The 12,286-nt window shown below is 45.7% G+C and overlaps 1 protein-coding gene across 2 annotated transcripts in view; it reads right to left on the bottom strand.

The window, feature by feature from the left end:
• Nucleotides 1–3,333: 3,333 nt before the first annotated feature.
• LOC115131993 (nucleolar protein 4-like) overlaps nt 3,334–12,286 on the bottom strand; it is a 126,710-nt gene continuing 117,757 nt past the window's right edge. Inside the window, exons 6-11 of one of the 2 annotated variants that reach the window (XM_029664139.2) lie at nt 10,557–10,915; nt 9,333–9,515; nt 8,965–9,153; nt 6,485–6,604; nt 6,091–6,295; nt 3,334–5,755 (exon numbers count right to left, since the gene is read on the bottom strand). In XM_029664139.2, coding sequence (XP_029519999.1) covers nt 5,532–5,755; nt 6,091–6,295; nt 6,485–6,604; nt 8,965–9,153; nt 9,333–9,515; nt 10,557–10,915 — 1,280 coding nt within the window. In that variant the 3' untranslated portion in view covers nt 3,334–5,531. The remainder of the gene's footprint in view (nt 5,756–6,090; nt 6,296–6,484; nt 6,605–8,964; nt 9,154–9,332; nt 9,516–10,556; nt 10,916–12,286) is intronic. The other variant, XM_029664140.2, reaches the window with a different exon arrangement.

The raw sequence follows: 12,286 nt of genomic DNA, 5'->3' as shown, positions 1-12,286 counted from the left end.
ATTGCTGGTCAGTGTATTATGTAGAAGTGGGCTATAGTATAGAAATATGGTATCGGTGTTGCTTACACCAATTCCTCATTGGTTTAGATCTATTACATCATGTACAATGCACACAATATTATTAATGTAAACATACTATGCAATAACAAAATACCCATTAAAGGTATTTACCGATAATATATATTTTGTAAGAACAAGAACAACCTTTCCTTTATTACAACCTTGACAAAATCCAAAAATACATCGGTTTCTGTTTGATAGCACACTGTTTTATTAGTATATTTAGACTTGTGACATACAGCTTGGGAGAAAAAAAGTCTCATTTTTAAATTTGAAAACATTTTACTTTAGCAGTGACATCACACCGAAGAAAGCTTCATTTGAAATCATTGGTTTTTCATGAATCAAAGTGATATGTTAGGTAAAATAACCACCCATGCTCTTTCGCATTAAACAAACAGAAATCGTTTTTTTCTCGTTTTTTTTCAATCTTTAAGTTGCTTTACATATATTATCAACACTTTTCTAAAGAATTCAAATATTTAGCCACATGTACTGGAAAAAAGGTATCCACTGTTATATATTTAACACAATAAATATAAAAAAAGAATACTTATTTTTTTAATATAATTTATATGGTATCAAAGAGGGAAATGGGCCCTTCAGTAAGACATGTTAAAAAAGTGATGTCCTTTCCTGAGGTTTTTGTCTGCAGTTTAGTTTTTTCGCGCTAAATATACTAATAGTCTAGAAAACCCTGCAAAGGGTATGTCAATGGCTTATCATTCACTGTGGAACAAATTCTCATATATTGGTAAAGTAGTCACACCAGAGCGTCAGTTCACTGTGACCCCTGGTTTGTGTGTATCAGGTCAGCTAAGGAGAGGGCATTCCTTAAGCCAAGCACACAGCTCTCCCAACAACCAGTTTCTTAAATGTGACATTAACCTTATTTCCACACGGTCCCATTTCCCATCAATGTACAAGATATTAGATTAACAGAGTGGGGAGGAGGAGAGAAATGACCAAATTAAATAAAATTACAAAAACAAATCTGTACATGTAAACATCACACTTCCACTGAGTCCAAACTCAGGAGGAAAAATACAGTTTCACATTGGTATTAGGTACAAATCAAAACTGAGAAAAAGACAATCAGCTTCTGGTACCAGTAGGTAAAGAGGAAAACCTAAAACAGAACCAAGGAATCTAAAGCACCACCAAATGATGAAATAAAACAGACTATGGTTGGAAAAACCATTTTGATTTGACTGTAGCTGTACACTGCCCTGATAGAAAAATACACTTTTTTTCTTCTTCTATTGTTTTTTTTTGTTGTGTCGAACTATACATCTGACCAAAGCAGATTTTTTTTTTTTTTTTTAAGTGTGTATTCATTCACGGTACCCTGACCAGCACCACAACTGCACCTGTCCGAATGGAACCGTCGCTATTGGGGGCGTCATTTGTAAAGTCAATGAGTTCCAATGTAATCCAATGTCAGCTGGAGCTAAAAACGGTATGATAAAGGGAATCACACCTTTCCCACAGCAAAATACCCCCGCTCGTCACTCAAAACACTTCCCCTCCACTGAAGTGCTGACACTACCACATAGCATTCCCCGGGGTAGAGATGCATACAGTAGTCTGGGAGTTGGAGTTTCATGAAGGGCATGGTTAATTAAGGGCGTAGACTTGGTCTGTGCTTGGTTGGCACATTCCCTGGCATGTAAAGTCTTGTTGGCCCTAAGCAGGAAAATAATCATGGCTCCAATCAACAACATGTTTGACGCTATTCACAAGGTCAACAATGCTAATCTTAACAGAGGGCACTCCCTCTGGTCTGAGGTCACATCACTAAACGGGATGCTGGTCAGGTCGGTTGTTAAACGTGTTGACATCCTTGTTTGGAATGTACAGTATAGGCATACAGAGTAACTTCACTTGAGATGTTGGTTTTTGTACAAAATATTATTTGAAAAGACCACTTACTTGCACTACAAAATATATATAAAATAATAACAAAATGAATAATAAAAATAGAAATCAGATAAAAATGTGTATCGACAGTGGGGCCACTATGAGTGCTCCAACCGCGCTTGAGGAGTCAGAAGTTTGAGTAAGAATCCTCTGATTATGGCTAAAATACTCTTGTCATCTCCAAGACGCACTGTATGCAATAGCTGCACACAGAAAAGGAATGGAAATCAAACCGTGAGCAAGTTGCACCTTTCCAAGATTGTCTTTGCCTATTTTTACAGTATGTTTTCTTAACGTATGTAGCCATCTATGAGAAACTACAGAGCAAACCCCAAAGGGTGCAAACAGAGGAGGGAGTCGTATTTAGCAAGATCCTCTTTACTAATATCATCGCATCTCTTACTCCCTTTGTACAGATACATTTAACTGTCCCTTGTCTATATTAGAAATGCATAACTGTCACAATCTTCTTCTTCTTCTTCACAAAACCATATAGCAGATGTGTTGTGGCATGCGACGTTACAATATCCAGCAGTCATCTCTAAAGAGGCTCGATCCATCAAACCATCACTGTGTTGACCCGGGGCAATAGGGAAACACATAGGACGACAACACTGGCTCTAGCGTCCGCACTGCAAGATCACAAACACTTACAGCACTATGTACAGTTTGGCCACAGCACTGCGTGTCTGGCAATCATTTGAAAACTCAGTGGCAAAAAAGGCAGTTTTAAGATGGAAGTGAATAAGACAGATCCCCTACTAAGTTAGCCCCGCCCCCCCCCCCCCCCCCCCCCCCCACTAAAAAAAAAACAACCTGTATCACAGTAATTCCTCTACTATGTTACTGTACTGATACACTGCTGTGTTGTATGTGCTGAGGTAATTGTAGCCTAAGACCCCAGGGCAGGAGCAGAGTGAGGGATGGATCTGCAGAAATGAGGGTGATACTGATAAGAAAACACATTTTGAAGCCCTCACAGCCACGTTGCGAGAGAACACAGTGAGGGGTTTCCTCTTGACTGGTCATTTTGCATATTTCTCTTGTGTTTGTGTCGTTTTTACCCACCACGCAGATCTAATCAAGAGCTTGCTCAGAGATAAGTAGAACATCTTGGGAGTCCATTTTCTACTTTCTATCTAGCCATAATATTTCCATAAATTAAATATTTGTACATCAATGTGTACTCATTATGGAGATTGGATTTGACATTGCACATGTATGCTGGGTGGCTTTATCAAGGTGTTGTTCTGTGGTTCAGAGTGTGTCACCAGTGAGCACAGTGCTCCGTTCAATCTCAGGCCATGGAGGTAGCACACCTACATCAATGGCTTTCATTTACACAAGCCCCCCCAATAGTGGTGGTTGTGAAACATCGTAGCACCCACACTATGTTTCTTTTTCGTTAACACTATGCTGTCAAGGGCCAGGATGATTATCAACTGCATTGCAAATACTCTTCCTCTTTCCTTTAGTAGGCCACACCTCGCCAGTGCAAGATGGAGCCCTGAACAAGCAGGGCCTCCGTCACAGATTTCAGTTGCTTCAGTGTGCAAAAGGGAGCAAATTACAGTGACACAACAGTCAGCCCCTTTAGGCCTGCCTCTTGAAGAAACATTTTGCATTTTTTTTTCTCTCACACTCATTCTAAAAGGTACAAACCTCCCAGACTTTGACTGCACAGTAAGATAGATATGCCCAGAGCACCCTTGTGAGTGGCTGCAAGAGGAGCACGTTGATCCCTATATGCCTCCAGAGATTCAAAGTCATGAAGAAAGCAAAAAAGAAAAAGGTCACTGTACAAACAACACAGCCCTATGAAAGAACAAAAAGATCAACCAGAGTGCCTAGTAGCAAGGAGAAACAACTGACTGGGATGGCATGTCGTTTTTAAAAGTAAGATTTTAGTCTCTTATCGGTTTTGAGTAGTTTTAGCTTCTTTTTGTTTGTGTGGTTGTCTTGAGGTGCTCTGGTTGTGCAGGAGGATGGCGTCCTGACTTGAGGTTACAGGTCTGTGGCAAAAGTCTGGTACATATAGCAGCAGCGTGGATTAATGGCCATCTCAAAGAGTCAATAGACAAAGACATACGTTATCCCTCCCAGAACCGAGCTGGACTGGGCTCAGGTCAGGGAGGAGATGGGGGGATAGGTTCGAGAGAGGAATGCAGAACCGGACACGGAAAAAGACAGGGTATCATCGAGTGATGAGTCGGGACAAACCAAAACCTGGAATTGATGGGAGAGCAATGAGCCACAAGAGGGTTGGAAAAAATGGGGAACTCCAAAAAAAGAAAACTACCAGCTATCGTCAGAGAGGTTCAGTCTCCCACGGAAAATACTACCTTGCCCCCAGTCCTTCACTTTACTGATGCTTTTTCATGTTCTCTTCATGGTGTTTCTAGAATCAAATATGGACTGAGTATTTACAGTACACAAATAACATGACAAACAATACTTTTTTTTTGTTTTAAATTCGAACTATAGATACAATATTTACTCTGGAAACTTCTTGAAATGGTTAAGACTTTGCTTCCTGCAGGTCTATGAAAACACGGAACACATCAGGTAGTAACGGGTGAGTGTTGTGTGATGAGCGTTGTGTGACGTCGCCACCCAAGTAGGAATGAAGTACTCGAACGGTGGGTTGATAGATCTGAGGTATTTCCATGTGGAATAGATGGCATCTCCATAATGCATAAGATAAAGTGTTGCTCCCGGGCACATCGAGTTCTTTATTACTCAATGGGGAGGTGAGGTCTGAATCATGGGAAAGTGCTTTAGGACACAGAGTTTATTTACACCGAGCGCAACAAGTTGTCTCTTTCTTTCCAGCCTTCTTCAGCCTCTGTTCATCCAAAAAGTGGTTCAAAATGTCTTCTTGTAGTCAAACAAACAAATTCAGATCTCAAATCAAAAGTATTTGTCATTAACAAACATTTTGTTACTACTGTTCAGAGAGTCTCGTTTTCATTGTTATTGGGGATGGCGAGCTTGTTGAGGGGATCTGTGTACAGTAACACAGTGAGCTTACTGGCACACCAAAAGGATCCACTTCTCTTCCTCATACAAGGGGGCGCTGTTCTCTCCTCATCACAGCACAACCCTTCAGTGTTCTCCAGCGCTCCAGCCCCACCACTCTCCTGCACATCACTTGGTAGACTCATTTCCGTCTCTCTCCCTGTCACCCCTCTTCTTCCCACAGAGCTGTGGAAGTGAGGCAGAGCTGTTATGATTGGGAGGGAGCATGTTCCTTTACAGGTGGTTCAAGAGGGGGAGAAACGCTGTTCCCAAGTCGTCGCAGACAGTGCTCTTTCTCTCCACGCACTGATGTTAAAACAATCAGGGGAGGGGGGTTAGAATATTAGACTAGAGGAAGGTAGGACTGTTGCATGCCTCCTTCCTGGAGACAGGGAGAATATACAGGTCAGTGGAGGAGGACGAAACACAGACAGATGGATCTGGTGAGTGGGAGAGTAGTTGGTTAGGGGTCGTGTGGGAGAGTCAGAGAGAAAGAGGGAGAAGCAGGGAGACGGGGAGGAGGAGTTTCCGGCTCAGTTTTGCTGCAGGATCAGGGTCTCCAGCTCATCGGCCGAGCGGAGCAAGAAGGCGGCCGACTCGCGGTAGCCGGCGATGAGCTGCCGCACGGCCGTGATCTCTGTTGGGCTGAGCTGTGCCGAGGCCCCACCACCTATGACACCAGCACTCCGCCCGTGACTGTTTGAGCTGGCCGATGAAGAGTTTGACCCCAGGGACTTCATGCTGAGGTCAGTAGGGCCTGGGGGAAAGACAACACACTCAAATGAAGACACATACTGGGGGCATTTGACTATAATTGTAACTATTGAAAAGCATAAATATGCATTCTTATCCACTGTAGGAAATATATTTTAGATGAGTTCCACCTGTATTAAAAATTTTAAAAAGTTTTCTACGTCCAAATATGGTCAAGAATTTGATTTCTCGATGCGTTTCAATAAGTCTCAGTCTGTTCTAAACTCGCCCAGTGATGCTGCTACAGTACGAGCAACATGCTTCAGGTAAGCTAAGGTATGCTGCTACTCTAAGCTGCCATTCTCTGGCCAAATAAAGAGGCGAAGCATGCTCTCTCACCGTTGCTCTGAGCAGTGGCGGTTGTCAGGGAGACTGGGTGTTGCATGCTAGCTCCCAGACCCCCGTAACCACGGTAACTATTGTTGAGCCCACCGTTGGTGTAGAGCTGGTCCTGGGAGTAGGCCGAGGCGGCCAGGGAGTAGGCAGAGTGGGCCAGGGAGGCCGGCTCGCGAGAACTGGGCTTGTCATGTGCTATCTGCTCCTCCTGAGGTGGAGACGAGAGAGTTTTCAGTCCCACTTCCATGTATATAATATACTCAAGGTTAAGAACAGACTTTGCCATGGGCTATTAGAAGACATACACAGTACATCCACCCACCTGAAAAGATACACACTTATACACACACACACCCCGATGTGCACACAGACACACACACACCATCAGAGCACTCACATGTGCCTGGTAGACATCCAGCCGCATCCTCTTGGCAGCCTTGCGTGTCTCGCTCTCGCAGGCGGCTGCCAGGATGTTCTCAGCCATGGCTGAGGTGAGGTGAGGTGGTGTGGGTCGTGTCTAGCAGGGGAGAGACAATCAGCACAAATTCATCCCCACGCCAGAGTACTCACATTGACCACAGGGGGCATATTCAACATTAATAATACAGAAGATATTACACGAACAATATGTTCAGTTGCACCTGCTCATTACACAAAGTTATTCCAACTCCTCTATTTCAGATAGTATCATTCCTAACCAGATACATGAGCACTGAACAGCACTACATTTTCAACTGAATATTTCACCAGGTAAGGAACAAAATGAAAGTATAATATGCTGATGTAATAAACAATGGTGATACAACATTTCTATGGCTCACACAATGGAATGTATTTTTTTGTGATGTCCGTTGAGTTGATTCCTGCTTTTCTCCTATGGGCAAATGGTGCATGAATGAAAATGTCCCATTCAGGCCTTTTACCCCCCCAAAATAAAAGATGGTCAGTTCCTGTCTGCTTAAGGGGGTGTCTCTCACAATGTATTAGCACCTGGGCCTGATCTGCTTAGTTCAATGACCTTATATGAACCAGAAAGAAAATGTGAGTGGGATGCCTCTGTCTCTGCTATGGGGTACACTCGCAATGGTTGCTAATGACTCTGTGGCCACGAACGCCTCCAACTCAATCATCAAGTTTGTAGAAGACACAACAGTGGTAGGCCTGATTACCAATAACGACTAGACAGCCTACAGGAAGTAGGTGAAGACACCAATGTTGGGCGATTAGGCCTGGCTCGCAGTTGGCGTTCTAATTCATCCCAAAGGTGTTTGATGGGGTTGAGGTCAGGGCTCTGTGCAGGACATTCAAGTTCTTCCACATTGATCTTGACAAACCATTTCTGTCTGGACCTCGCTTTGTGCACGGGCATTGAGAATTGTCTAGAATGTCATTGTATGCTGTAGCGTTAATATTTCCCATCACTGGAACTAAGGGGCCTGAACCATGAAAAACAGCCCCATTCCATTATTCCTCCTCCACCAAACTTTACAGTTGGCACTATGCATTGGGGCAGGTAGCGTTCTCCTGGCATCCGCCAAATCCAGATTCGTCTGTCGGACTGCCAGATGGTGAAGTGTGATTCATCACTCCAGAAAACTAGTTTCCACTGCTTCAGAGTCCATAGCCGGGAACTTTACACCACTCTAGCAGACGCTTTGGCATTTCGCATGGTCGTCTTAAGGTTTATGTGCGGCCATGGAAACTCATTTCGTGAAGTTTCCGACGAACAGTTCTTGTGCTGACATTGCTTTCAGAGGCAGTTTTGAATTCGTTAGTGAGTGTTGCAAACGAGGACAGATGATTTCTTTACGCACTACGCACTTCAGCACTCGGTGGTCCCGTTCTGTGAGCTTTTGTGGCCTACCACTGTGCGGCTGAGCCGTTGTTGCTCCTCTATGTTTTCACTTCACAATAACGGCACTTACAGTTGACCGGGGCAGCGTTCTGCTGGGCAGAAATTTGACGAACTGACTTGTTGGAAAGGTGGCATCCTATGACGGTGCCACATTGAAAGTTACTGAGCTCTTCAGTAAGGCCATTCTACTACCAGTGTTTGTCTATGGAGATTGCAAGGCTTTGTGCTCGATTTTGTACACCTGTCAGCAATGAGTGTGGCTGAAATAGCTGAATCTACTAGTTTGAAGAGGTGTCCACATACTTTTGTATATATAGTGTATCTGTATTTCCCGTCATGTGAAATCCATAGATTAGGGCCTAATTATTTTTTTTCAATTGATTGACTTCCTTATATGAACTGTAACTAAAATAAAATATTTGCATTTTTTAAACTTTATTTAACTAGGCAAGTCAGTTGAGAACAAATTCTTATTTTCAATGATGGCCTAGGAACAGTGGGTTAACTGCCTGTTCAGGGACAGAATGACAGATTTGTACCTTGTCAGCTCGGGGATATGAACTTGCAACCTTTCGGTTACTAGTCCAACGCTCTAACCACTAGGCTACCCTGCCGCCCCAAATTGTTCCATGTTGCGATTCTATTTTTGTTCAGTATACTTATACTCCGGATTCCGGACATATATTTCTTAATTCCATTCTTTTATCTTTAGATTTATGTGTATTGTTGTGTAATGTTGGATATTACTGCACTGTTGGAGCTAGAAATACAAGCGTTTCACTACACCCGCAATAACATCTGCTAAAAATGTGTATGCGACCAATAAAATTTGATTTGATTAGAGGGGTTATGAATGCGAGAGGGGTGAAAGAGAAAGGGATGAGAGAGCGAGAGGAGAGGGAGTACGGTAGGTGTGGTACGTCTGGACACACTGAATGAGAGAGAAATAAGAAAGACAGAGGTGGAATAGGAAAGAGAGTAGGAATAAGAGAAGGATGAGGTATGGGAGGCACGGTATGTACCTCCATGCCGCTTTTCTTCATGCGGCGGCAGGATTTGAGGTAGGTGCGGATGCGTTTGCGAGCGCGCTCCTGGAACTCGGGGAACTGCCGGCTGCACGACTCAATGATGGCCTGGATCTTCTCCTTTGGCTGCTTGGAGATGGGCACCATGCGGTCCAGGTTCTCATCCACAAACAGACGCACAAACATCTGAAAAGAATAATCTTTGTGTTTCGGCTCTGCTAGCTATTTGCTGTTTCCTGTGTTCCTGAGGTGAAGGTCATGAAAAGGTGAGAGGAGCTCTAATATGTGTAGTGTACAGTGTGTATGTGTGTGTGTGTGTGTGTGTGTGTTCGGTCATGTCTAGCTGAGGTGAGAGCAGCTCTTACGTTAAAGGCCTTTAATCTCTCGGGGTCCACGCCCTCCGTGTCGTTGATCTTGTCATTGTCGTCGTGATCTTCATGGTCATCGTCATCGTCCTCGGCTGCTGCCGCACTTCTGGTCACGGTCAGGTCCTCGGCACACGTCTCCATCTTCAATGAGTCGTAGCTTCCTGAGCTGTACTGAGGAGACTGTCACACACACACATACATGGGTGCATGTGTGCATACGCACACACATATGAAGCACACGTACATACACAGGTGCATGCATAAGCAAACACACACACACACACACACACACACACACACACACACACACACACACACACACAGAGAACAGACACATAAATAGAAGAAGAGATACAAAGCCGCGGTAAGGTTTTCATTCCGTCTGTATGCTCCCTTCACATTGAAAGCAGCCGGCAAAATCTCAATCGTGAGGAACACTGATTACAGTGAGATAAAAAACTGCTAGCCGTTTTTGTGCTCAAACTTTTCTACTTGTCAGATCCTTCCAAGGGCGCACGTCTGTGACAACGTGGCAAAGAAGATGCCTTCAAGGACAAGGCTGCATTGTCAGAGCATGGTGAAGTGTGTGTCTCATTCAATAGCCAGAGAGCGGAAAGGAAGAACCTTTTATCCCCAGTCTCCTTTCATACAGGTCCAATAGCACTATCCTCCACTGACTCCTGTACGGATGTTCACCACAGCTCATCACAAGCACAGCAACACACTACTTCCCGTGGCACAGCCACACTCGCTGCTCTCATGCACATTCTCTTTCTGGTTTCATGTCAAGAATAATGTCTTGGATTCCCGAGCCGAGACTGAACAGGTAATTGCAGTGTGGCAGGATCTCAATGGAAACCTCTCTCAGCTTTGTCCAATGCCCTGCCAATGAACCTCACCTTCCTGCGTATATACCTCAGGTCATAGCAAGACAGTGGTCATCTATAACAATGGTCACGCTGAGCTTTCAGACTATTACTCACACAGTCCTGATGGGCTCACTGCTCAACACTTGGTGTGTAATATATTACCGTCAGACCTTCTTTTTTTAGTGTTTACTTAAGTCTGCCTGGAGTGCCAGGTGGGCAGGGCTTGCAGTTTTGTGACTATTCTATTGGTTCACTGTACCAGGAAAGTTGCATTGTATTGTATAAGCTCAATCAAATCTCAGCTAAAGTATTTGCAATCATTTCATACCCAGGTGTGAGCAGAAGGCCTCACCTTGTTGCCGTAGTCCCTGATCGAGTCTCTGTCCAGGCGCAGCTCAGCGGCATGGGGGAGGGGCTTGACAGGGTACTTCCTGCGCAGCTCATCTGGGGGGTCGGGCTGGAAGGGGCCCATCAGGGCAGTCCCGGGCAGCCTGGTCTCACTCAGGTTGACCGGCGCCTGTTGGTCCTCGGACGATGAGGACGAGGAGGTGGTGCTGAAGTCCAGCGGGGCCGGGGGCCCATTGCCGTTTACCATCTCCCTGTAAGGGGGTCCACCCGCTCCCCCCTCCGACCCCGGGGCCGCCCCACCCGCGGACGGAGGTGTCATGGTGTGCATGCCGTTCCCGCTGCCGCTCTCTGAGGATGAGTCGTCTGTGGAAACACACACGGAGGGACACCAGTTAGACTGGTAGAATCACATCACGCACAACACATAGAGATGGTATTTAGAGATGTAAAACCACATATTTCAGTCAACTTGGGTCAGCTTGGGGAAATCAAAAGTGGAGCCTACATCACACCTCGAGTGTGAATCCCACACTCAAGCCAGCCAAGGCCTCAGTGTGTCAGTACCATCGATTAGCAGTAGAGAGAGCTGTTGTAGTCAGTAAGAATACACATGGAACACTCAGTGTAGGGTCAACCTGCCCGCTTGACCCTATCCCCTCCTCTCTTCTCCAGACCATTTCCGTAGACCTTCTCCCTTACCTCACCTCGCTCATCAACTCATCCCTGACCGCTGGCTACGTCCCTTCCGTCTTCAAGAGAGCGAGAGTTGCACCCCTTCTGAAAAAACCTACACTCGATCCCTCCGATGTCAACAACTACAGACCAGTATCCCTTCTTTCTTTTCTCTCCAAAACTCTTGAACGTGCCGTCCTTGGCCAGCTCTCCCGCTATCTCTCTCAGAATGACCTTCTTGATCCAAATCAGTCAGGTTTCAAGACTAGTCATTCAACTGAGACTGCTCTTCTCTGTATCACGGAGGCGCTCCGCACTGCTAAAGCTAACTCTAACGCTAGCTCTCTCTCCTCTGCTCTCATCCTTCTAGACCTATCGGCTGCCTTCGATACTGTGAACCATCAGATCCTCCTCTCCACCCTCTCCGAGTTGGGCATCTCCGGTGCGGCCCACGCTTGGATTGCGTCCTACCTGACAGGTCGCTCCTACCAGGTGGCGTGGCGAGAATCTGTCTCCTCACCACGTGCTCTCACCACTGGTGTCCCCCAGGGCTCTGTTCTTGGCCCTCTCCTATTCTCGCTATACACCAAGTCACTTGGCTCTGTCATAACCTCACATGGTCTCTCCTATCATTGCTATGCAGACGACACACAATTAATCTTCTCCTTTCCCCCTTCTGATGACCAGGTGGCGAATCGCATCTCTGCATGTCTGGCAGACATATCAGTGTGGATGACGGATCACCACCTCAAGCTGAACCTCGGCAAGACGGAGGTAGGCAGAGAATCAGACAGGCAGAGAGGTAGGCAGAGAATAAGACAGGCAGAGAGGCGGACAGGCCGAGAGGTAGGCAGAGAAGCAGACAGGCAGAGAGGTAGGCAGAGAGGCGGACAGGCAGGCAGGCCGAGCGGTTGGCAGAGAAGCAGACCGGCAGAGAGGCAGACAGGCAGAGAGGCAGACAGGCAGAGAGGCAGAGAGGTAGGCAGAGAAGCAGACAGGCAGAAAGGCCAGCAGGCAGAGAGACAGACAGAGAGGCAGACAGGCAGGCAGGCCGAGCAGTAG

Source organism: Oncorhynchus nerka, linkage group LG7, assembly GCF_034236695.1.
Source record: "Oncorhynchus nerka isolate Pitt River linkage group LG7, Oner_Uvic_2.0, whole genome shotgun sequence".
NCBI lineage: Eukaryota > Metazoa > Chordata > Actinopteri > Salmoniformes > Salmonidae > Oncorhynchus > Oncorhynchus nerka.
The sequence above is the reverse complement of the archived record's forward strand: the minus strand, read 5'-3'. Positions and strand labels throughout refer to the sequence as shown.